The sequence below is a fragment of the Arachis stenosperma genome, chromosome 2 (assembly GCF_014773155.1).
Source record: "Arachis stenosperma cultivar V10309 chromosome 2, arast.V10309.gnm1.PFL2, whole genome shotgun sequence".
NCBI classification, from domain to species: Eukaryota; Viridiplantae; Streptophyta; class Magnoliopsida; order Fabales; family Fabaceae; genus Arachis; species Arachis stenosperma.
In genome coordinates, this window is record NC_080378.1 from 10,247,006 (window position 1) to 10,273,454 (window position 26,449).

Consider the following 26,449-nt stretch of genomic DNA (forward strand, 5'->3'; position numbering starts at 1 on the left):
AAAACTCATAAAAACATATAAGAGGAAGAACAAATAATCAATTTCAAACAAAAGAAAAAAATAAAAGAAGAACAATCACCACATAAAAGATTAATTCTGAGAACAAAAAAATTTCAAAAAATAAAAATAATAAATAAAAAATATAATTTTATATAACTCTAATATCAAATATTTATATTTTTTAAAATAAATAATACTTCACTTTATATTACCTTTTACTTAAATAATTTTAAATTATATATAATTGTCAAATTAATGCTTTGTAAAATTTATATATTAACTCAAAAATAATATCACACTTTTAAATTTATACTAATATACTATAATTAATTTACTTCGGCCTCGAACAAGCTTGATTCTATCCTCACTCGATAAATTAATAATTGAATAATGAAAGTCATTTAGAAAAAATAAATACTCATTCTAACTCTGTGATGACTGACGAGATAGAAAAAAAAGGTTAGGGTTAAAAATTATGAAAATTAATATATATATATATATATATATATATATATATATATATATATATATAAAAAATATTTTAATTATTTTTATAATAAAAATATTATAATATTTTTTATAAAAATTTTTAATTTAAATCAATTTAAAATTTGATTTATACTAATTTTTCGATCAAATTAATTTATCTAATCTAATTTTAATAAAAATAATATAATTTTAATTATTAAAAAACATCTAAAAAAAATGTTTCAGACGTCTTTAACGGTTCTTTGAATAATTGATGCTACTCTTACTCGGGTGGAACTGTGGAAGCACTCTTCATTCTTCAACTCAGCGCATTCCATTTTTACCATACTCCTCTTGATTGCAAGAATGGTGTCATTGTTAAGGTATGCTCTTCAAATCCCAAATCTCTCTCCTTATTGTGTTCTCCACTCCGCTCTCCGTCTTTGCTTCCCTTCAACTTCATCCCTACACTCTCACTCTCAGCCCCAATCGCTTGACGAAGCTGTTGATTCCTTCACTCGCATGCTTTCTAAGCGTCACCCTTCATCCATCATTCAATTCACCAAGATTTTGGGATCTCTTGCCAAGACCAACCATTTCCCCACCGCCATTTCCCTTTTTCAGCAATTGCAAGCCAGGGGAATTGCTCCCAACTTATTTACTTTGAATATCTTAATCAATTGTTGCTGCGGCATGGGTCGGATCACTCTCGCTTTCTCTGTATTCGCCAAGATTCTCAAGATGAATTTTCAGCCTGATACCATAACATTGACTACCCTCATTAAAGGTCTCTTCCTCTGTGGTAAGGTTGAAAAAGCACTGCACCTTCACGACACAATGCTGGCTCAAGGATTTCAGTTTAATCAAGTCACTTATGGGACGTTGATCAATGGGCTCTGTAAGACCGGACACACATCAGCTGCTATTCAAGTGCTGAGGAAGATCCCACGGCATGGGATTGTTCCTAATGTCGTCATGTACAACGCAATTATTGATAGCCTCTGCAAGGTTACACTTGTAAGTGATGCTTTTCATTTATACTCTGAAATGCTTGCTAAGGGAATTTCTCCCGATGTTATCACATACAGTTCTCTCATTTTTGGATTGTGTCTTGTGGGTCAATTTAAGGAAGCCATTGATTTGCTAAGTGATATGGTGCTTAAAAACATTACTCCTAATGTTTATACTTATAATACTTTGATTGATGGGCTATGCAAGGAAGGAAAGATCAAAGATGCTAAGAGTGTGTTGGCTGTAATGGCAAAAGATGGTGTGAAACCAGATGTGGTTACTTATAACAGCTTAATGGATGGATATTGTTTGGTTAATCAGGTAAATAAGGCAAAATATGTATTCAACACAATGCCCCTAAGTGGAGTGTCACTTGATGTTCAGAGTTACAGTATCATGATTAATGGCTTGTGCAAAAGTAAAATGATTGATGCAGCCTTGAATCTCTTTGAAGAAATGCGTAGTAAGTACTTGGTTCCAAATACGGTAACTTACACCACTATTATTGATGGCTTGAGCAAATCAAAGAGGATCAATTGTGCTGTGGAGCTTTTTGAAAAGATGCATGATAGAGGTCAACCTGCTGACATAGTCACTTACACTTCCTTGTTGGATGGGATGTTCAATGCCAAACAACTTGACAAGGCACTTATGTTATTCAATCGAATGAAAGAGAGTTGCATTGATCCAAATATAGATACATACAACGTACTTATAGATGGCCTGTGCAAAAGTGGAAAATTTGAAAATGCAAAAGAGATTTTTCAAGATCTTTCCATTAAAGGCTATCATTTGAACACAAGAACATACACTATTATGATAAACGGGCTCTGCAATGAGGGCCTACTTGATGAAGCATTGGCTTTAATGTCTGAAATGGAAGACCATGGTTGCTCTCCGGATGCTGTAACTTATGAAATAATTATTCGTGCTCTGATGGAAAAAGGTGAAAATGATCTAGCGCTGAAACATGTTCGTGAAATGATTGTTAGAGGCTTATTGAAAAGGCAATAGGAGAAATAAATCAACTCAAATTAAGAAATTTTCTGTTGTTGTGGAAATTTGTACAGAACTTGGTAAATTTTATACCTATTGGGTTGGAGGATTTGGAAGATGCCATGAAACTCACTATCACCTTGATTTTGGTTATCTCACTATTATTGAATTAATTTTACACTTGTGTTATTGGCTGATTTTTGAGTCTCTGTTACCATGGCTATCATGCATCCTGTTTCGGTGGATATTCCTAGTTTTTTTTTAATAATGGGTGACATCAATATACAGATGAAGTAGGGTGTGCAGTGTGCGAGATAAGCAGTTTAGTGAGGATATGCTCATTCTGGATGTAACTTTGGAGATTATTCCTTCACTATCATACATTCTGCTTATCTCCAAATATGAACATATATACTCTACAATCATATAATCAATTTGGCACCAATCATTTTTCTCCTTGCATGGACTAAATTTCATATTTCTACCTTGTAGTCTCTTTTCGATTTCGTAGACATTCATGGAGCAGTGAAGCCTGGCACCTATAGAGTTGTGACTTGTGAGTGTTTCTTTTTCTATATTTTCATTCACTTATTTATGCCATGGGTTTTGACAATTTTGTCACTAAAGTTGTTCTATATGGTCAGCTGTGGTGTTTCGTATAAAAGTTGATTATGTTGTGCTTTTATTACCATGAGTTTTATGAAGGGTGTCTATATTAATTCTTGACTGCATATGTTCTAACTGACTTGAATGAACCTCAATTTTTTGTTTTTATGGTTCATCAAACTACTGTCTGTTTTTGTGATCCATTAGTTTTGTGTTCTTTCTACAAAATATATCCTGAAATACAAACAGTTAAATGGTGATGTCACATTTTCCCCCATTTTGTTTAATAAAATGCATTCAGTTGAAACAAATTTTGTTACTAGGACAGTATATCTAGATCATATGATCTATGTGACTAAGTAAGATACATAAAATGATTTTGATAAACTGCATTTAGTTGAAACAAATTGTTTCAGGAGTTGATTTAGCATTTTAGTTTCCTGTAAGTACCCTGGTCTGTATCTGTATATATAGATTAGGACAAACAAAACAAGATTTCTCAGTTGAAAGAGATAAAGAGGTTATCTCGAGTAACATACATTCATTAGACACTCTATCTATAGAAATCACCCCTTAGCTTTTCAAAAATTATATTCCGATGGCAGTTAGGTAAATGTGGTTGGTCCTTTCATGATCTTTCTGTAGTTTCCTATTGCATCATTGATTGCAAATTTAGAGCGATTAGGTAGAAAAGAAGTACCATTGATTTGAAATTAGTGGAATAAGGGGTGGAAAGGTTATAGGTGGATCTTCAACTATGTCGGTCAACTCAAACTATGGACAAGGGCTCCATTCCCTCCTCTCCCCCAATTCTCTCTGTGTTTGAATGGTCGAAAACCTAGGTAAAACTACCTTAGCATGTTATAAGTAAGCCACTTATGTTAATTATCATTATTGACATAAAATTTTATTGGGATGATACTTAAGTTATAAGTTAATGAAAAATGTTACTTAATCCTAACATAACAAAGATGTATTTTACACTTATTTGATAGAAATAGAAGATAATATTGATGCTAAAGCACCATTTAAGTCATTAACAAACTTTAAAAATAGACTACTGGTATCAAAGTCTATATGGTGGTGTCTCTTATTTTTATTTTACTCATTCATCTAATTTTGGTACATAAGAGGCTTAAACATCTCAGGAGCACCTCCTCTTGTCCAGTTTCTTCATCAACACCATTTTTAATTTTGAAGAATTAAGTTAAAAACACAGCAGCAAAAATAAAAGAATACGCATAGGTTGAGGAACTAGCATGAAATTTACTATTGACATTAAGACACTTCTCCAGTTTTGAAACAATACAAACTTTTGGTATATGTACAATAGTATCATGTTATTCTGAAAACACTCCTGCAACTTGAAAGATAATAATAAATAATAAAACCATACACACCGGTAATTTACAGGTTCAACTTTATTCATGAAAAATCCTTTCTGCAATTAAAGAAAACCACACACATCTGTCTCCTATAATATAGGTTTATTCATAAAACAACCTTCCACACTTACTGCAGAAATATAGGCAATTTATTCATGCACACTACTACACTCCAGCGAAAAAAGAAAATCCATCCATTAATAGTTGTTGCGATGGTGCTATCCACTTATATTTTCATTGTATTCTGGAGACACTGAAAAATTTTTTTTGGAAGCAATTAGAGATTGGAAGAAAATTAAAGACAATTATGTAATACGAAAGAAGAAAAGTAGAAAAAAAAAAGAAAAAGAAGACAATTATGTCAAACATTTCCTAGTTCTGTCTCTTATTATAAAAGACAAATATAATATTCTTAGAAACAACATGGAACTTCTATTTTTAAGCACTCGAAAGCTTTCCTTCCTTACTGTCCTCGTCATGTTATAACATGGACCAATTACAAACTAAGTTGCACCCCTTATTGTCTATAATATATAAGATGGCTTTCTACCCCAACTCACACACAAGAACCTTAGGCAAGGACACACCCAAGAGCATTGAAAAACCAATATCTTCGTCACTGAGGTGGCTTGGAGTAGCATTTTCAAGTTAGTTTACGAACCTAAAATTATCTTGATTCTTGCATTAGTGTTCAAATCTTCTTACAAGCACTCTCCTAAGGAAAGGACTGAAACTCAAGACAACAACCTTACCATATTGTGCCAAGGTTAGACCTCTTATTTTCCACCCAAAAATAAAAGTTTACCTATTATATCATGTTCCGAACTCACTTTCCTATATCACAAAACTAACATATTATATATGCTATATATATTTATGCACTATTTCCATAAAATGGAAAAAAAAAATAGCAGGAAAATTATAGTACTCACCGGCATTTTAAATTTGCTGCGCTGTTTCTTCTTGAGCATTAGCATTCTAGCCTATCACTGGCAGTTCCCAAATTTTTTAAAAGGACAATTGTTAAACAGTGAATTTAGGTGAAATGACTGTCAATTAATATAAGCAATTAAGCAAATGATATAAGCTCGTATGGATTGCCTTCTTTTTTCATTATAAAAACTTAAAAAGAGTACATTTTTATGATTTCTTTCTTGCTCTTTCTTATTTATCCAAACAGACTTGACTTAAAAGAATATTAATAAAATGCATATTTTTTAATTTGTTATCAGTTTTTCAGGTGTTTATCTTCCAAATAGTAAGCCACTAGGATTGGGTTGGGCCAGTGACAAGAGGTTTTAGTAAGATGCGTGAAGACCAAGTTCAAATCCCAACATTGTTGCCAATGAGCCTTTGCTCTAATGGCATATCTCCCCCTCCCCCTCAAAGGTCTAGGGTTCAAACCCTAGATAATGCAATTGAAGAAAATGTGATAAAATGTGTGAGGAGTGTATGGGTGTGTTGTGTACCTAGGATTGGGGGTTGTCCAATCCACCGACCAAAAAAAAAAAAAAATCCCAACATTGTTCCCATCCCAAGAAAAACAAAATCCCATCATTGTTATAAATATTTATATAGAATGAAAAGAAAAAAGAAAAAAAGAACTTTCAAACAGTTAAGTACATACAGAACATGAAAATGACCCAAGATGTTAAAATGGATGAAATCGTGATTTAATCAGCATTATATGCTTGTGCATGAAAATTAACTAATTCAGCTCATCATATTATACATATGAATGTTATGATGACGATCGTTATTAAAATTTTGATAATTTGAAGAAAATAAAGCTAAAATTAAGATTTTTACACTATTTTGTAATATTTTTTTTATTTCAAAATAAAGTAGCAAAAAGTGTGATGAAACTAAAATATATTATCAAATAATAAAAAATATAATCTTAATTTTAGTTACACTTCTTAAATGTTATTAAAAGTTTTATAATCATATAAAAAATTTACTTTTTATAAGTGTGTGCCACAGTAATCATATTCATTATAATGATAGCTACAGTAGAATATATTTGTATACAAAAGTACTATGTATACACCAAAATCAGGCATTATGTATTTGTGTATAAATATATGTTGTTTAAATTATTTTCATTGTGTATTTTGTATTTCAAGATATATCTTACGAGGTAATATCCAGTTTCACCTCTAAAATTCCTTGGTCCTTACATTTACAAATCTTGAATCTCCTTCATCCCTAATTCAACTGTTGTTAACATAATACGAGCGTTAAAGTGCCAATATGGCATCTCCTAACAATAAGGTGGCGTGACTAAAATTTCAATATGATCAAATTGGAGTCCTAAATTAGTTAATTAGACTCATTTTAATTGATTGATTTTATATTAGTGCAGAGACTAAAATGAGTCCAATTAACCAATTTGGAACATTTATTTGATCATATTGAAGTCTTAGTCACGTTGTTGTAGGAATGCCACACTGGCACTGTAATGTTTCATGTCAGCACTATGTTGGCGACAGTTGAATTAGAGACTATCAAAGATTTACAATTTGTAAATTCAGAGACCAAATTTGTCATTTCCAAAAGTCGAGGATTATTTTGATTAGGGTTGGGAATTTCAAGGATCAAACAGGACATTAGCTCTATTTTATACTAGTGACTAATTTTGGTGTTACACCTGGTCCATTTTTATACCTGCGTGTGCAAATGTGTGTACGTGTGTGTGCATACGCTTGGTGTGCGCATGCGTGCATTAGTTAAACACACTTACGTGTAAGTCATGTTCGCAGAAGTTGCTTTCTCAAACTGTTTGTGGACAAGGCTATTCATTTCACCATAGCAACGCTCTTCATCTATTTTCCCTTGCAAGAACCTGGGCAGCACGTCACCATGAGAGAAAGTCTTCATCTTATTGGACTTAGTGATGGTGAATGAAACTCCAGAGCTGCCCATTTTTGGGAAACACAAAGTTGAATTCCCCGTGTAAAAGCTTTCAAGTTTTGGTAACTCGTCGAGAGACAAAGTACCAAGGCTACTTAATAGTATCATATCATCTGGTTTATCTCCCTCTTCATGAGCCACTACTGTCTCCAATGATTCACACTTGGTAATGGACAATTCTCGCAGTGCACCCAAACTTTTGGCAGTTGAAGATTTGAACAAATATTTCAATTCAGCACAATTATCTACACTTAGCACAGTTAGATAGAAGAAAGACACTACAGATGAAGATGCTAAGTTTGTCAAACAGTTGCATTCCGAAATTGTTAATCTTTTTAGGTTTTCAAGAAGAGGGGCCATCCAGGGCTGCTCAAACCCCATGGAATTGAGCTTGTGTAGATTGGTAAGAATCAACGTTGTAAGCTGCGAGAGGATTTTGGAATAATCAAGGTCAGAGCTTTTTGAGTGGAATATATCTTTGAAGGCGCAATCTACTAGCTCAATCGTCACTAACTTCGGTACTAACATCTTGCGGAATAAACAATCTGGAAATACATCTGACTCATTATCGTTGAAATTATCCAGTCCCAAGTATTTTGCTTCTTGGAAGTCCACATGAAGTTGTTCTTTCTCAATCCATATAACAACTTCCTTAGTCAGCACTAATTTCTCCAAATCGGAGGTCATAACCTAGGATGTGAAATCAATAAGACATCAAATGAAGATAAGGTAAGTAATTGGGAATCTTTCTTTCTTACTTTAAGATATGAAATAAACTAGTGATCATACATATTACATTGACCGTGTTTGTGGGATTAGAAAGCAGAAAAGACTAGAAATTAATATTTGTTAATTAGCTAGCATTTCTCTTTTTCTCTTTATACTAAAGTAGTGTATTAGATATTAACATGTCCATTAATTTATTTTTTTATGAAATGAATGTGAATAATAATATCAAATTTAAAATTAGTTATGATAAAAAGTATGTTACACTAAAATAAAAAATTAAAGTCATAGGTTCAACTCTCATAAATTCTATATGATAAAGAGTATTTTTAACAAAATAGTTGTATACCAATTCTCTTCCATATTTCTATTTTTTATATTAGTAGAAGTAGATATTACTAGTGCATTAACAGGCTAACATGCCTATTCATCTACCTTTTTATTAACTAAATGTTAGGAATGACAATGTCAGCCGATTCGATTTGCTTTACCTCGAATAGGGTGAATTTTTCAAACGCTAAGGCAGCTTGTTTGGTTGGAAGGAAAGAAATAAAGATGAAAGAAATAGAAAAAAAAAAAAAAAGAAATTAAGTGAATTTTTATTTTCTTTAGATATATTTGGATAAAAAAAAAAATATTACAAAAAGATAATTTTACCCTTATATTATAAAATGTATTGAAAAAAGAATAAGAACAATATTGAAATAAAATAACATAGTAAATTTTCTATCCAATATTGGAGAAAAAAAATGATGGGTCCCATCAGCCTTTTATACTATTTAACTTTTCCCTTCTAATTTTTCTCTTCAACCAGATAAAGAAAAATAATCATTTTCCTTCCAACTTCTTTCCCTCCATTTTCTTTCATTTCATTTTCCACTCAAACAAACAAAGCCTTAGTAACTGAATTTTAGAACGGATACAAATAATACCTAATGAAAGTTGTTTACATTATATTTGGCTTAATTGCCAAAATGCTGGGTTTAGGTAATGTTGATCCAAATATAAGAGAAAATAAAGAAAATTATTGGACACTTAAAAAAAAATCTCTTTTTATTATTCTCACTTACACTGTTTCAATTTTAAAGAATTTAAAATTGTTTTAATTTTATTTTAGGCAAATTAAGTTTCTTTTTAAAAGAATTAGTTTGTAACTATTTTACGTAAGAGTTTCACCAATTCTACTATTGATTTAAAAGTTTCCTTATAAAAATCAAATTGGTAAAAGTTAATTCGAATAATTAGAATACTTGATTATCTTACTTTATATTAACATATAACATGTTCTAAAATTATAAACAAATATCAAATATTATGTTACACATATATTGTTGTCACTAAACACATCTTGGCCTCTTGGGTTTCTTCCTAAAGTGGGTTTGGATGTTGGTTACCGATACTCTTTCTATTTAGATTTTGGATGTTTTTTTTCATTTAGTTTTAAATTTTTTTTGGCTTATGTGCAGCCTAACTAATAGTTGGTTGTTGTTGGCTCATATCCTAGTTGATTAGCTAGCATAAATGATGCAAATAATACATAAGATGAACAAAATACGAGATAGCTCAATCCGAATTCCATACCTTTTGTGGTGAAGAAACAGAGCCATGGTTGTCATGATCACTTGCAAAACAATCTTGATCCCCAGGATATGATTTTGGAGAATTCTGAATGACTGCTGGAAAGATGTTGAGCATTGGACAACGAAAAACTAACAAACTTTTGAAGTCATCAGACCATTCTAACAAACTGTCAATTCCAGAACAAATGCACCTCAACTTTGGCAAACCCCATAGCACCAGAATGGTCAATATGGGGAACAGAACAATAGCCTCTTTGTTATTTGCATCTTGAGCAAGTGCTTCATCTTTTGCGACAATCTCCTCTAACTCCCCACAGTTTCTAACAACTAATTGCTTTAGGTTATCTTTGGGAACTGATGCTGGAAATAGACTTTTTATTCCTTTACATTCATCAACACTAACTGCCTCCAGAAATGGAAAGTTGAAGAGACTTGCTTTGGGATCATTGTTCCAAACATGCGTCAGGGTTGGAAGCTCCTTCAAAATGATTTTACTCAGGCGAAATGTAACAGGATCATCATGTTTTGCTGATGTATCTTTCACGTCAAATATTGCCTCAACATGTTTACATTTACTCACTTGCAGCTGTTCCAAATTACTTAGAAGAGGAAGTAAATGAGATGGGAGAACTGCATTTGTTAAAAAGTCACAACCTTCCACCTCCATAGTTTTTAATCCAAGAAAAGGGTAACCCCACTCAACTGGGACTTCTGGTGAGCCAACCCATTTTCCTTCCAATTCAGGATAATCATTCAGAGTTAAATATATCTGAAATAATTGAAGAAAATTATTATTAATATTATTATCAATCAGCTGATTCATAGAAAAGTAATTGATGAAATACTACCAAGGAGTTGTAGAGGCGAAATAATTGCATAATGGAAACTGAAACAATATTAGAATTTAAACTTAATTTATTCACCAAAAGGGAAATTTACGATTTCTAAAAAAAATAAATCCTTAACTATATGTAACCAATAACTATAATTTATGAAATCTGATCCCTTTTCTTATCAACTACTTTTATGGTATAAACAGTTTTAATTTGCACTGTAATACTAAGCATGTATTATCTTTTTATTCACAATGTTATATTTATCACGGAAACATATTCAGAATTTTAACCATTAATTCAGCATCTTAAAATGAGATAATATTTGGCAAAAATTTAGTAAGCAAAGTACATCTTTGAAGTAACACATCTTGGTTTGGTTCTTTTAAGTTGGAAATAATCGTCCACATCTCAGTCATTCCATGATTAAATTCGTTAATTAATTTATAAAAATCCGCACCTGATATAAGAACTGCTTTCCGAGTACAACGTTGAGAACCTCTTGAGAAAATTCGAAGACCGAAACATCTGGGTTGGAGAAAGAAGCTTTGATTTTTCTTGAAGGATCTTCATCTCTCAATTGTTGAGAGAAGATGGTCATCTTGGAGCACATCCGTATATTCACCCAAGCCAGAGAGGGTAACTTCAAGGCAGCATTGCCTTGATAAAAGCATTCCAGGCTTCTCAAATGTTGAAGACTTATGCTTTTTAGCTGCTCAAAGATGATCTCTTCTGTGGCTGTTTCCTCATCTTGCTCTTTTTGCACTATGTCTTTCAATGATTTACAATCATGAACGTCCAACTCCTCAAGGTGCTTTAAGCTTCTTGCTGCAGAGGATGTGAGCAAACACTGTAAACCATGACATCCACTCACATTCAATTTTTTCAGATTGGGAGGATATTGCTCTATTGCCCTCAAAAGTGGACAATGCCAAACAATTAATTCCTGGAGCTTTGCCAAGTAGTCTAACCCGCCAATGGAGCTTAGCTCAAATAGGCAGCTTAGGGCCAAGTACTCTAAGTGTTCAAGGAACTTGGGATTTTGAGAGGGGAACAATATCTTCTTGAAGCTTGTGGAATTGATCATTGCCATTCTTTGTAACATGGGTGTCCTCTCAAGTATTTCAAAGGGCAAAGTAGAGTACTCATTATTCACATCATCATCAAATGCTAACATTAGTCCTGTTAAATATTCAAGATCCCTGGACTGCTGCAACCATAACTTTAGCACGGAAGTATCCTTCGACCTCATGTATAGAGTTGCCACCTTGGAAATGTCCTGGTAAAGGAAAAACAAGAAGAAAAATAAAGGACATGCTTATTTGCTTGTTTTAGTTTGTGTTGATTTGGATTTTTAGAGAATAATTAATTACCTTTATCTTCGAGAAAAGGGCTGATCTATTAGTTGAAGGACTAATTTCTTGCGGTGTATGAAATAGTTCAAATTTGTTGCAGTTGAATGGATACAAATTGTTTAACTCTGGACACTCCAATGTGAACTTTCCATCATAAAAGTGAGCTAGTTGTGGCAAGTTATACAATTGCAACTGCATTAGATAAGGAAACACAAAAATCTCCGTGTTGCCACCTCCACTCCTATCTTTCTCAACAATTTCTAGCAACTCATCACAAGAACGTACTTCAAGTTGCTCAAGCATCTTAAGATTTCTAGCTATGGCCACCGGAAACAAGGCTTTCAGTTTTCTACAAAACTTGACAGTCACCTGCTGCAGATTTCGAAAGCGGCTGTCCTTTTGTTTATCCTGTTGGGTCCACACATGAGTCACATTTGGTAGCTCTTCCAGAGTGAGCTTCTCCAACTGGAATGTTCCCTTGATGTCATTCATTTCAAAAATGAATGTGATGCTTTCGCAATTTCGCACTTCCAATTCCTTTAGGTTCTTCAAACATCGAAGAACAAATGATGGAATTGCACATGATTCGAATTTACACCTTTCCAACGTCAAAGTCTTCAAACTGTAAAACCAATCTCTGTCAAGAGCTTTTTCATTTTTCCAGCCTTCTGCAAGTACCAAATGCTCGGAAACACTTATTTTGTCCATACCTTCATAATATTTCTGCCAACATATTGCAAATAAAGCCATGATCCAAGCATATAAGGATATATAAATAAATCTCAAAAACTTATAAGGATATATGTAAAGCACTAATAGAGTGCAATAAACAAAAATGAAGTGTGATGAAAGTAACTCGATTTTACATTATTCAAGTGGAAAAGAAAAAAGAAGCTGAATTGAAACACAATTTACCTTCTTATTGTATATATATTTTATTGTATCTTGCAAATTACAATCCCAGCAGATTCTCTTCTCTTCATCACCTACAATGTACACTTTCTGCATAATTGTTGGCGTGGTTTTGATTTCTTTTTCAGAGAACGTTTCCATTTTGGGGCAAGCACTCACCACAAATTTCTCCAATGATGGAAACTCGAAGGAACAACTTTTGGAACTGCAGAAACTAACAAGATTATTCAAAGATACAAGCTCTAGAGCTTTCATTTGTTTGAAAACTATGATGGACTCTTCTTTGTGTTCTTCACCTCCGTGATGATTATCTGATACAATTTCCTTCAGAGATTCACAATTGGTTACCTTCATTGTGACGAGTTGACCCAAGCTTTCAGCTGTTGATAGTGGCATTACATATTTCATACATTTACAATCTACAACTTCCAAACTGGTCAAGAAATTGAAACATACTCTCTCCTTTGAAGGCACTATAGTCTCCAAACTAGGACAATTCTCTAAAGTCAAAGATTCTATTCTTTGTAGAATTGCGTCTTGTTCAAAGCCAATATCATTGAGAGATGGTAAGTTGGTTAACTTCAAGGTTTTCAGCTTTGGAACAACTCCTATGTTTTCAATTCCATCAGACTTTGGCTCCACCAACCTGGGAAAGCGACAGTTGTCTAGCCATAGGCTCTTCAAATAAGGATTGCTGTGAAGGAAACGGTATAGAATATTGGTGTCCTCTAACCAGGACAAGCGAAGAACTTCTAACTTGTCTCGTCGATAGTGACTTGACGAACTTGTATGCTGTAACTCAATATGCATCGACCTCAACTTATTCATTACCTATATAGAAAACAATGAAGCAAATGTATAAATTTGACAGTTTTCTTTTACTATAAATTCTTCTGATTTCAAGTGTTTGGTGAGTAGTTAAAATGTTTCTCACATCGGTTCAAATGAATTGTTGTAAGGTTTGGATCAACACATGACATCTAACATACAAGTTAATATAATTTCTTATCAAACCATGCTACTTGTACACCAAAAATCAGACACTGGTATAAAATACACGTTAAAATATAAAATACACATTGAAAATGAGTTAAACAACACATATTTATAAAAAATATATAGTGACTGATTTGGTAACTGGTGTTTTATGTACATGTATTTTTGTTTCTCACCTAATCCATTGACTAGGATGGAAAAAGATCTTCTAAAGTGGAGATTTGTAAAGTAACAAAGTAAGGGATTAATCATCATTGAATTTGTAGTCTCTATCATGTGAGTCACCATGCCTTAATTCAAAGGTGATTAGACTTTTACTTTCTCACTTTAGATAAACTTGATCCGACCAAGATATTTGTGTAAAATTAAATGAATTTTTCTATGAATTGAAAGGCTGCTTGATATTACCTTTTCATGAAAGAGAGGCTTTCCTTGTGCAGATGTTATGGCTTGACTGGTTTCTTCTCTAAATAGTTCAAGGTTGCCACAAAATTCAATAGACACGTCATGTAACTTTCTACACTTCAATTCACAATGTCCTGGACAGAAATTCTGGAACTTTGGTAGCTTAGAAAATTTAATGGTGGTTAGCTCAGGAAACTCCAATGGAACAAGATTACTTGAGCTGCTGCTGCTGTTGTTGCTGGTACCTTTTTGGGCTGCTACAATTTCATTTAATTTGGAGCAATCCGATACCACTAAACATTGCAGTTTTTCAAGCTGATGTTCAGCAATGGAAAATGGAAATATATTTTCCAACTTGTCACAATCATGAACAGTTACATTCTGCAGAGATTTCAATTGAAGTGTCCCTTCTTGATCTTCCTTGCATCTCAATATAGTTTCCAGTTTTGGTAGTGATTCCAAATGAACATCTCGCAGTACGGTAGCATATCGGTTCTGATCGGCGGCTAAGTCAAATATAGTTTCCATTGACTTGCAATTAGTAACTGTCAAGCTGCTTAGTCCTTGAAATATTCCCTCCATGTCATGACTGAAAACACTCACCAATTGATTGCACTTTTCAATGACCAGTGTGTCCAGTTTCCCAACCGGGACATTAAGATTCCAAATCTTTCTCAAACTGCTCATCCTGCTCAGTTTGATATTCTTCAAATTTGGAAAAGAAACACCCTGCATTGATTTACCGTAAGAAGATAATAATCAAATTAAAAGAAGTGAATAACACTGCTAGGTGGTGCAAAAATGAATTGCACGAACTACAAAAGAGCGAATTCACTGAAAAAAGAGGGTAACTTGATTAATTATTATAAAATGAGTAATGTTGACTTTGGTCAATCAAAATTGAAGTGATGGGTGAAGATGGTCCTTAATTTTTCAAAGTGGTCCTCAATCAAAGAAGGGTCAACAATTTTTGGAGAGAGAAGGGAAACGGATTTTTAGGCTTTCTTTAAATAGAAACTCACGTGCATTTATGAAGTTGATAGTTGAAAATCATTACATGATCATGAAAGATGGGTAAATAAGGGGTTAAATGGAAAAACAAGTGTGAGCGGTGGTGTCTTTTGACAACGGTCTCAACATGCCTTTTTAAAAATTGTAGTATCTGTGTTTAGTAAATTAAATTAAAAATGACTTTTAATAAGCACAAGCAACAGTGCGTTTAGTAAAGTAGCTTTTAAAATTTAAAAATACTATAATAGATATTAATGTAAGAATTAATTTTGAATGTTAATTAATGTGTGAGGTTATATTAGATATTTTAATTTTGATAAGCACAAGCCAACTTTAAAAAGCTCTCCCCTTAGGTGCTTTCAAAAGCACTCCTAACTTTTAATAGCACATGAATTTTTTTATTTACCAAATACAAAATGAGGCACCTTTTCGAAAAACTTTACCAAACCAAGTCTTATTTTAATAATATCACTTTTTTTTAATTCATACATGTAATATTAAAAAATCATATAAAAGTGACATTATAAAAAATAGAAATGATATTTTTTTTAAGGAAAAAAAAACCACAAATGTTACCTACAGACCTTAGCGACTTTTACGGGTCCATCAAGGAAGATGTTCTCCATCTTGTAGCATTCACCAACATAAAGGCTTTGAAGCTTCTTCAGATTCGTGGCCAACGAGAATGGCAACAAATATTTCAAATTGTGACAACCAATCACATCCAAATGGATCAAATTTCCAAAATTTGGACTCTGACCAATCCATATTTGGTCAATTTGGATAAACTTCAGCTCTATTCTCTCTAATTTTGAAACTTCAACCTGCCAATTTTTTAAAAATACAAAAAATAAATCAAATATATATACACATACACTTTTAATTTTTAAATAAGGAAAATTTTGAATCTTATGTTTTCAAAAATTAACATATATATTTAAATTTTAACTTTTTTAAGTATTAAGAGGATGAATTAGGACTCTTAACTATTTGTTGGCACAATATAACTCTTTCACAAAGAAAAATAATTGGAGGTAAGTAATTTATCTTTCTAACTTTAAAAAAAGGAAGTTTTGATTTTTTTATGTTTTAAAAATATTTTAAAATGTTTATTTATTTAAGTGTGAGGGAGATAACTAAAAAAGGGATTAGATCGTACCTTTTCATGAAATAGAATTTTGTTGCCTTCTGTTGTTGGTATGGGATCGAATCCACTGAACTCAGGTAAAGATTGTAGTGTCAAAGTGCGCAATTTAGGGAGCTTAAGCATCTTATTTTCATGAGTGCTCCCTACGGGGACAATCTCCTTTAAAGAGTCACAATCAGAGGCTTCTATTGTCTCAAGAGCATATAGAAGCTCAAGCATAGGAGTAGAGAAAAGATGCTTTAATTTTTCACAGAAATTGACTTTGATGGTTTTCAAGTTTGCAAAGGAGGGCTTGGAAAGTAAACATGAAGAGAAGCATATTTCCTCAATTTGCGTCACTTTATAGAGTTCAAGAGTCTCCAGTTTCTCAAAAGCCTTCTCATGATGCTGCTGCCTGTCCTTGGGGTGAATAAGAAATTGGATGTCATGATTATTCTGAATGGCCAGATATTTGAGATGGGGAAATCCTTTCAAATTCAAATCATAGAACAGATCTTCAACATCAGTGAGTTTTCCTAGCAACAGATATTCAACTCTTTCGAACAGCATTTTGATTCCCTTCTGAGAATGAATGTGAATGCCACCTTTTTGATGTATTGCCAAAAATCTCGACAATTCATGCTTTTCTGGTATTTTGAAATCTTTTTCTAAATATCTACTCAAAGAGCCAATGACAATTTTGTAACTAGATAACTTGTCAAAGAACAAGTTCTCCGGCAAATGATCCACATTTTGTATTTGTATGTCAAGATTTGTCAGTTGATTTAAACCCCCCAATTCTAATAGGCTAGCATTTCTCCTCTCATCATTTTCAGCTCCATTGATAACCTTTGGCCATTGAATTGGAGTCTTTCTCATGTACAATTCCTCCAAAGAAGTAAGACATGAGATTACATTGGGTGGAATGACTCTAAGTTTAGGGCAATTACTTATGTCTAGAGTTTGCAGCTTAGACAATTTCCCTAATTCAACAGGCAAGCAATCAATATTAGACCCTGAAAAGCTAAGAATTCTTAGATTCTTCAGGTTTTCTATGACGCGTAATTCCTCACTTGAGGAATTTAACGTGCAATGCTCCAAACAAAGCATTCTTAATTTGGTTAGACAACCAATGGATGAATCCAACAGTGACACATGAACACCAGTTAAGATCAACACTTTGAGCTCTTTCATTTGTTTAAAAAAATCATTTGGAAGTTGTAATTGTGGATCATCATTGTTAATTTCCAAGATTTTAAGTCTATCACATTGCATCCTCTTAGTAATCGCCTCATTGACATCACAATGCCGCAAAGAAATAGCAACGTACCTTCTAAGCTCATCATCATCTGGCCATTCATCTATTTTTCCTTTGGTCAACATGAGCATGTGCCTCTCCTTGAATGCTATCGACAATGCAGCATTGCGAACAAGATTCTGCATTGTGAAACGATCACTTGAATAGCTGTTAGACAACAAACCCGACTCTCTGAGCTTCATAAGCATGACTTGCACTCTGGTTCTGGCGTCCTTTACTGTGTAGATGCCTTGAAGAAAACCCAATCCAATGCATAGTCTCACCAAATCTGAAACTAATGCATCATGATCCATACAAGCACAAAGCAAGAAGGTTATCTTGAGCTCCTCGTTTTCCAATAGATCGTAAATCACCCGTGTAGAATGCTCGGGTGTTCCTGTCAATGCCTGCGTTTCAAGCTTGTGATGAGTTTCCTCCCACACCAAGGGGCTCCGGTCTTTCAATGCCTTTGCAGTTGTAACTATCGACATTGGCAATCCATCACACTTTTTGACAATTTGAGCTGGTAATTCTCCAAGTTCAAGGCTCTTGTCACCTATACCAGCCATTTTATTGAACAAGGTCCTTGCATCCTTCTCATTTAAAAGGTTCACAGGGACAACTATGTCCGGCCTCACGTCCATTTGGTTCAACACTTGTCCCACCTCAGAGATCAGCAAAACCTTGCAACCTTTATAACGCTCTTCTGTTGTCAACATTAGCAAAGGTGAAGAACCATCAGGGTCCTTCTTCTCTTTCATCACACCATGCGCAATGTCTTGTTGCTCTGTCTTTTTCTCCTCGGGAACCCTTGAGCCAAGGGACTTCCCTCCTTTGAAATTCTTCTGGTTGTCATCGCCAGTGTGCCAAGGAATCCCCAATATATTCAAATCCACTTTAGCGCTAAGATCATCGAGGATTATAAGAGTGCTCTCCTTCTCTTTCTTCAATCTGTCTCTTATTCGACCTGCTCTTCCTTCCTCACTCTCCTCTTCTAATTTCATCCACAGCATGTCAGCAATCTGCCCTTGAATCTTTCTTATGTCTGGAGTTTTTGTCACGTTTGCCATGATCAGTACATCGAATAACTTGGGCTTTTCTTTATCATTTTGAATTCTGTTAACCGCTTCCATGACTAGAGTGGTCTTCCCCACACCAGATGGCCCATGAACACCGATCATTCTAGCACTCGAGTCTTTCAATGCATCCATAATGTCTTCCATGGCTGTGGCTCTGGAAGGAAGGCTTTGATAATCAACATTAGACAAAACAAGACCCACTGAAGGTGGTCCTCCATGTGATATACAAGCAAACTTTGCCTTCTGTACCTGACTCTCAGCTTCTTTTTTAAGTTGTATTGATTTTTTGCTAAGCAAATATCTCGCTAGCAAATTAGGAGGAAGGCCAGTGAAACATACTGCATGGGCATGGTCTTCTTCTTTAAGGAACTTTTCATAATCAGAAATGATTGTATCAGCCCTGTCCAACCATTTTGACACATCATCGTATATTTCTCTCCCATGCCGGTCTTCGTCCTCTCCAACCTTATAACGCAAGTTCCGTTGTTCTAGCTTGAGCTTGTCAACTTGATTTTTTAGATCAATAATGTTACTTTCATAGTACACGAGGTAGCTCAGCTCTTGCTTTACGGTCTCTTTTACCCATTTGACTAGCCAATCTGGCAAAGGAGGTGTAGGAAGAGCCATGCTTCATTCTTGATCTTCTACGGTCGCTACATCTTCTTTCTGCATATATATATGCACATGAAACTGTAAATTCAACAATAGAAAAAAAGGTCATTTGCATGCTTTTTGAAATTAGTGTCTAGTTAAATGCCTTCATGATATCTAACTACTTTTGTGTACTTTTGTACAACATAAGAGTATTTTTACTTTTGCGTGATGAAAAATTTGTATATTTTAAGCACATAATGAAAAAATACATATGTGTATTTGAGCATAAAAGTATAGTTGAGATTAATATTCATAAATTCTGCTTTGATTGTTCATTTTTGTTTGCTCTAATTCCAATTTTGTTATTGTTCACAACGACTAAAGTACTACGGTCAAGACTAGTATATAATACATTGAGTAAGAAAATAAGAACGAAGAATGAGCTTTTCAAGGCCTTGATTACGCCTTCATAGCTATTCGATGGAAGCACACAAGGTTTCAATCATATTACTTTAATATTCAATACTCTTCATGGCAATACTAATCTTGTTCACAGAGATGGAGACTAGTGTATGCTAAGGGAGGCATTACCCCCTGGTCCCCCTCCCTCAAATTTAAAATTTTGGAAAAACAACCATTTCTACCCATAAATGTTTAGCATGCGGGCAAAATTACTTAAAAAAGATCCAAACTAAACTTATATCCATAAAAATGAACTCCGTATGACAAAAGTACCCAACCCATAATTTTTGTTGACTTTTTAAAAAAATTAACCAAAATCCCTAACTTAACCCCTCTCTTTATCCCCAACCTCCATCTCTCTTCTTCCGTTCCCAAAATTTTCAAAATCCTTCATCACCACCGCGTTAACCATCCACACCACCACTACTACCACTAGCATTGCCATTACCATCATCAACACACAAACCAAATAGCTTCCTCACTCAAATTCTGACCTCTTTTTTAATTAAAATATTATTTTGGTCAAGATGAAACAAAATCTCAATTGCAGTTTTTAGTCAGATTTTATCCGTCTTTGGTACTATTATCAATAGTTAATCATGGTTGTAGCTAAGAACTCCAGGGAAACCAAAAAAAAGAGCTAAGAACTCTATTGCACCTGAAGAATTGAAACAACTCTTGTTCCTCTCCAAGCCCAATGTACATGCTCTTGCCTCTGCCTCTCTCACATTTAGGTAGATGGGAGCCTCCAAACTGCATCCATTGCCTGCGCGCGGAGGGGGAGATTGGCTCACCGGAGGAAGGCGCGATCTTGACGTCGCCTGCTCCATGGCCTGCGCGCGGCAAGTTTGCTTCGTCGAAGGGAAGTCGGTTCCCCGCCCACCAAATGGCATGGAGATACTCCAACAGCAGGCCCTTTTCCAACTGACCGACGGTGCTGAGCAGAGCCTGGAGTCACCGTTGGAGAGAGTCCGTGGCTGCCGGATTTTGTGTGTTGATGGTGGTGATGGCAGCCGGGTGGTAGCGGTGGTGGTGATGAAGGATTTTGAAAATTTTGGGATTGGAAAAAGAGAGATGGAGGTTGGGGATAAAGGGTATAGTAAATTTACTAATTTAGGGAATGAATTATGAATCCGGTTCCTCACCATTTTTTAGAATGATAATGCCATTCTTTAAAATAAAAATGGTTCACTTTTTCTATTTCTGCGACCTAACGTGATTTTTATGGAATTTTTTATTTTAATAAATAAAATAAATATAATAATTACTAAAATAAATTATTTAAAAAATATTTATCGATTTAATTTTTTTAGTCTTATCTTGTTTACGGTGTAAACGTATCTCATTTAGGGTGCAAATGATATTACATTTTATGTATCTCATTTATATGGTAAACGAGATGAGACATGTTAGCTACAACGTGGCTATCTCGTTTACACGATAAACGAGATAAACCATGTGCATGCCTATAAGTAAAAGTCGTTTATAGTAATGTGGGATCCAATTTGACTTAGTCAACCTCTTTCTCCTCTTTTTTAACCTTTTCCTACCCTATTTTAGACCTAGGCGGAGAACGACGGAGACATCAACAAACTGAACGAGACGCTGAGGTGACTGACTTCGAGGTTAATTGCATTCTTTTTGTTTAATCTAAGTATGTGGTCATTGTTAGGATACTCCTGAAGTGACAAGAACGTAGTTAGATGATTTAGTGATAGGTTTCTAGGAGGAATCTAGTGGACACAGGCCTTCCAGTCGCTCGATCTCATCCATATCATTCTGGAATCTAGTACCACCGAATTTGCTCAATATCAAACTCTTCAAATCTAACAACGTATTCACACGCTGAGTGCGAAACAATATCGGATCCTCACACTCAAATATCACCATGTTGTCGTCATTTCTCATACAACAATTAGAATAAACAAGCACAACTATGTATGGACTATTACTGGCCATTGATGCCTTATTTTCGTGAGAAATACGAGACAAAAAAATGATAGAAAAAATTTGTGAAGAATACCAAGAGTTACACACCCTTTTATAGCTATTGCCATTGTCTTCTGTATATCTTGTTTACACCGTAAACGAGATGGACAATTCATGTATCTCGTTTACAAATACATGAAATGTCATCTCGTTTACACTGTAAACAATATAAGACTGAAAAATTTAAATTAGTAAATATTTTTTAAATTATTTATTTTGGTAATTATTACATTTATTTTATTTATTAAAATAAAAAAATCCGATCTTTGTAGATGTTTTTCTATCCATTCTAAATAGAAAATGCTAACATCAGGTTTAGAAATGGACAATGATTTAATTGTCTCTAAATTCAAATTAGTTATATTAGGAGTTTATTTATTTTTATTCTTTAAATAATATTTTTTAAAATTTTTTATTTATTATATTAATTTTTTTAATAAATTATTAAATATATGATATAATAAATACAAATTAATTAATAAATTATTTAAATTTAAAAATATCAATTATTATGAAACTAAACAAATAATTTTTAAATATATATAAATAATAAATATTAAAATATGATTAATATATTAATAATAATAACACTATGATATATTATTAGTATTATGATCTAGATATTTTTCACAATAAAATAAAAACTAATAAACACATTATTTGATATATAGTAAAAAAATTTTGAGTAATAACGAATTTAATTTTTTTTATCTTTTTAAACTAAATTAATAATTTTATTTGATATATTTGCACTAAAATATACTATGAGTAGACTATTAATACTAAATGAACTAAAACATTATATATATTATTAATCTATTAATAATAAATAAATATATATATATATATATATATGGAGACTATTTATAAATTCAACAAACTCAAAGTATCAATAATATTATTAATCTATTAATAATATTTTGAGTAAAATATATGTAAAGTTAATTGAATTTTAGTATACATAAAATTTTAGTTAATCCACATTATTCTTATATTGATAAATATTTACCAATCTGTAGCCTTATGAGAATACGTATTATTAATAGATTAATAATATTATTGATGCTTTGAGTTTGTTGAGTTTATAAATGGTCTTCATAATATATATATTATGTTTTGTTTTATTTTTTTTAATATTAGTAGCCTACTCATAGTGTATTTTAGTACAAAGATATCAAATAAAATTATTAATTTAGTTTAAAGAGAGAAAAAATTAAATTTATTGTTATTCAAAAATTTTTTACTATATATCAAATAATGTGTTCATTAATTTTTATTTTATTGTAAAAATTATCTAAATCATAATACTAATAGTATATCATAGGGTTATTATTATTAATGTATTAATCGTATTTTTATATTTATTATTTATATATTTAAAAATTATATTTAAAAATTATTTATTTAGTTTCATAATAAATGATATTTTAAATTTAAATAATTTATTAATTAGTTGGTACTTATTATACCATATATTTAATATTTTATTAAAAAAATATTAATATAACGAATAAAAAATAATTTGAAAAATATATTGTTTAAAAAATAAAGACAAACAAACCGTTAATTAATTTGAATTTAGAGACAATTAGGCTTTTGTCAATTTCTAAACTTGACACATCAGTTTTTTTTCGTTTGGAATTTGATAAATGGTGCAGTGTTTGTAGCAACAGCGTGTGGAATGTTGTAACAGAAAGAGGAGAGTGAAGATAAGAAACTTAGATGTATTGAATGACAAAACTCAGTTACACTATTAGAATTACCTTTCTTATATAGATACATAGATAGGTACCGCATTAGTTGGCTTCTAACTAACTACCAATTACTAACAGAAATTAATTCTAACAGAAAAGATTCTACTCCTACTCCTTTTCTTCTACAATGTGTAAGGAGTTAGTTTGGTTAACTAGTTTCCTTATAAGTCAGGTAACAGAGTTGACGGAAAAACATTCATAGGAACCGCGTTATGTCACGAAAGTAGAGGATAGGAATCGAAGTGAATCGTTTTTATCTTGAGAGGTCACATTGTCATTTTGAAAAATGGAACAAGGATCGGATTGGTAGTTCACTCCTAATTTAAGACTTCTCGTTAATTTTGGGAGGAAGTAAACAAAATTTTATGAGTTGGGTATTTTTGTTATTGGAAATTCATTTTTTTTATGGATAAAAGCTTAGTTTTATTCTTTTGTGAGTAATTTTGTTAGCGTTTTAAATATTTATAGATAAAAATAGTTATTTTTTTAATTTTAATGTGTAAATATCTTTAATTTATATATATATATTTTTTTAGAGTTATATTTTTATATTGGTCTCTTTTTAAAAATTGCTCTAATTTCGTTCTGATTTATTCGGAAGTAGCAAATTCGGTTTAATCTATTTAGGTAGAATTATCAATCCGTCTCGCATTCAGATATGAATTCAAAAATTTTAATATGGAGGGTTAATTTTAAACAAATTTTTTATTATATTTTTCACTCTATAAAAGCAATTTAGACATAACATTTAATTATTGAGTTGATTTTTCAAAAAGTTTATTGATATATATTAAAAATTTATAAAATTATACATTAGCAGTCCTGCACTTGTTGCTTGTTTTTTCTTCAACAGTTCCAGACTTTCGAATTAATTATTTAAAAAGTGTAAATTAAAAGAAAATATACTTTCTTGGTGAGAATTGTATTATTTTGATTTCATTTGAATACCCTAACCATAAAACAGTTTACTGAGTCACCCAGTCATAAATTGTTATATTGGTCATTTTGTGAATTTTGCACTTCAATGTTTAATTGGTCTTTCAAATGTTTAAACTGACACTAAAAGTTAATTTACAGCACACTAGACTATGAATTGGTTTGATATTTTTAAAAAAAAAAATACGCTTGGTTTATGTTTGACAAATAAAGAAAAAATCACATGTTTGTATTTATAATTTTGAGAAATTAGGAGTGTTTTATTTTAAAAGTATTTAATAAAGAATTTTTTAAATTTAACTTGTGCTTATCAAAATTAAAAAGTCTAATATAATTTTTATATTAAAAATATTCAAATTTATTCTTATAATTATGTTTATTGTAGCTTTTTAAATTTTAAAATTATTTTACTATAAATACAATTATTGTTAATTGTATTTATCAAAAATTAATTTTATTTTTCAGTTTAATTTTTCTAAATATAATTGCTGCAATTTTTAAAAAATAAAAACTTTACAAAATTATACCTATATGTTTTAGTTAATTTATATTTTTATACATAATAAATCTTTTTTTTTTGTCATACACGTTTTCACTCACTTAAATACAGTTAAACCCAGTTATTTATAGTGATTGAACCTTGTGTGACTCTTTAGGAGAATTAATTTTGCTACTAGTACACATACCTCAACAACCCTAATAAATCACATTATATTTAGATTGTGTCTAGAACGAAAAATTGAGACTAAATTAAGTGTTTATACTGTATTTAGTGTAAAATATACTGAATTAAATTATGTCTAAATATTATATTTAATTGAAGATAAATGTAAGGATTGAAGGTAAATTAAAGTTTGAAGAGTTAAATAAAAATATATTTAAAAAAATATTATTAAAGTTTCAATCTCCAATTCCAAAAATTTCAGTCCCTTCTATTCTCACTTTCGATAGATAATAAAGAGAAAAAAATTTTGTATTCCAATTTTAAAATTTTACTTCTAATTTCTAATAACTAAATACAATATTAGTCTCTATCTTTTCGTCTCAATTTTATTATCTGAAAATATACACTATTTTAAAATTTTGTTGATAGATATCTTTTTAAAGATCCAAAATTAGAGACATCATTAACAAAAAAGAAAGGTGAGAAATTTAGTTTTCCAATAACAATAAATGTATAAAGAGTTTTCGTTAAAAAGTGTATTAAGAAAAAAAATTATAAAATTGTTACATTGCTAACTTTGCAAGCATAGAAAGAAACTGCATAATAAGTATTTTATAGTGAGCAAACAAACCTCCGATTCGAGTAGTGGTTTGGATCAAGCTTTGATGAGTCGTTGTTTGACCTTTACAAGAATATAGAACAAACAAGAAGCTGTAATATGCTCTTCTGATTGATGCAAACGGAGGCTTTTCTACTCTCTATCTTAATCTTTTTTTTTTTCTTGGGGTGGCCGGGGGGTGGGTGGTTTGAGTGGAAGACCAGAATATTGAGATTGCTCTGAAAATAATGAAGTTGCAGAGGGAGATTACCAAGTGGTACATAATATATAGCATCCAAAGCACTAAAATATGCTCTATTAATTATTAATCTTTATGGTTAAATTGTGGATCTGTATAGTTATGTTCTGACAAGATATTAGACATTAAGATATAAAATCGTGTTTGAATATAGATACAGATATTGTGTCTAGAAATACTGAAGTATTTTATGTTCATCTTGATAAAAAAAATACAAAAATACTAATAAGAGATATAATTTATTTTTTATTTTTTTATTATTTTTGTTAGTTTTTTATAATGATATTTTTTATTATCATAAATATTTTTTTAAAATTTTTTGAATAAAAAAATAAAAATAAATTAAATTTTTATAATTTATTCTATTTTATTATAAAATAAAATATAAAAATACTAAATTTTATATTTTTGTTATTTATGTCTTTTTTTTTATATTTTATCTTATTTTATTCTCAAAAACAATTACAGGAGATGTGGCGGTGAGGGTGAGGGTT

At 31.9% G+C, this 26,449-nt stretch overlaps 2 protein-coding genes across 3 annotated transcripts; one reads left to right on the plus strand and one right to left on the minus strand.

Annotated features, from left to right (window-relative positions):
- Positions 1–834: 834 nt before the first annotated feature.
- LOC130962527 (pentatricopeptide repeat-containing protein At1g63130, mitochondrial-like) lies at positions 835–3,079 on the plus strand. Its single transcript, XM_057888732.1, has 2 exons — positions 835–2,425; positions 2,968–3,079. Exons 1-2 carry the CDS (start codon positions 835–837, stop codon positions 3,018–3,020), a joined length of 1,644 nt encoding a protein of 547 aa, XP_057744715.1. The 3' UTR covers positions 3,021–3,079.
- Positions 3,080–4,327: 1,248 nt separating this feature from the next.
- Positions 4,328–25,962, minus strand: LOC130957322 (uncharacterized). 2 transcript variants are annotated; one of them, XM_057884198.1, is made up of 11 exons: positions 25,730–25,962; positions 16,357–19,365; positions 15,782–16,021; positions 14,190–14,915; positions 12,789–13,616; positions 11,892–12,596; positions 10,979–11,797; positions 9,687–10,454; positions 7,210–8,069; positions 5,399–5,455; positions 4,328–4,719 (listed from the first exon to the last, which is right to left on the minus strand). In XM_057884198.1, exons 2-10 carry the CDS (start codon positions 19,324–19,326, stop codon positions 5,437–5,439), a joined length of 7,935 nt encoding a protein of 2,644 aa, XP_057740181.1. In that variant the 5' UTR covers positions 19,327–19,365; positions 25,730–25,962; the 3' UTR covers positions 4,328–4,719; positions 5,399–5,436. The 2 variants fall into 2 exon arrangements, with proteins under 2 accessions (XP_057740181.1, XP_057740175.1); XM_057884192.1 differs by having other exon boundaries at positions 16,357–19,389.
- Positions 25,963–26,449: the final 487 nt, after the last annotated feature.

Bases quoted from the DNA above. Each gene is read 5' to 3' on its own strand.
- LOC130962527 (XM_057888732.1), top strand. From the start codon at position 835: ATGGTGTCATTGTTAAGGTATGCTCTTCAAATCCCAAATCTCTCTCCT. The intron at 2,426-2,967 runs GTGAAAATGATC...TCTACCTTGTAG, and splicing joins TCGTGCTCTGATGGAAAAAG to TCTCTTTTCGATTTCGTAGA.
- LOC130957322 (XM_057884198.1), bottom strand. From the start codon at position 19,326: ATGGCTCTTCCTACACCTCCTTTGCCAGATTGGCTAGTCAAATGGGTA. The intron at 14,916-15,781 runs GTCTGTAGGTAA...AAATCAATGCAG, and splicing joins GACCCGTAAAAGTCGCTAAG to GGTGTTTCTTTTCCAAATTT. The intron at 13,617-14,189 runs GTAATATCAAGC...TTTTCTATATAG, and splicing joins AGCCTCTCTTTCATGAAAAG to GTAATGAATAAGTTGAGGTC.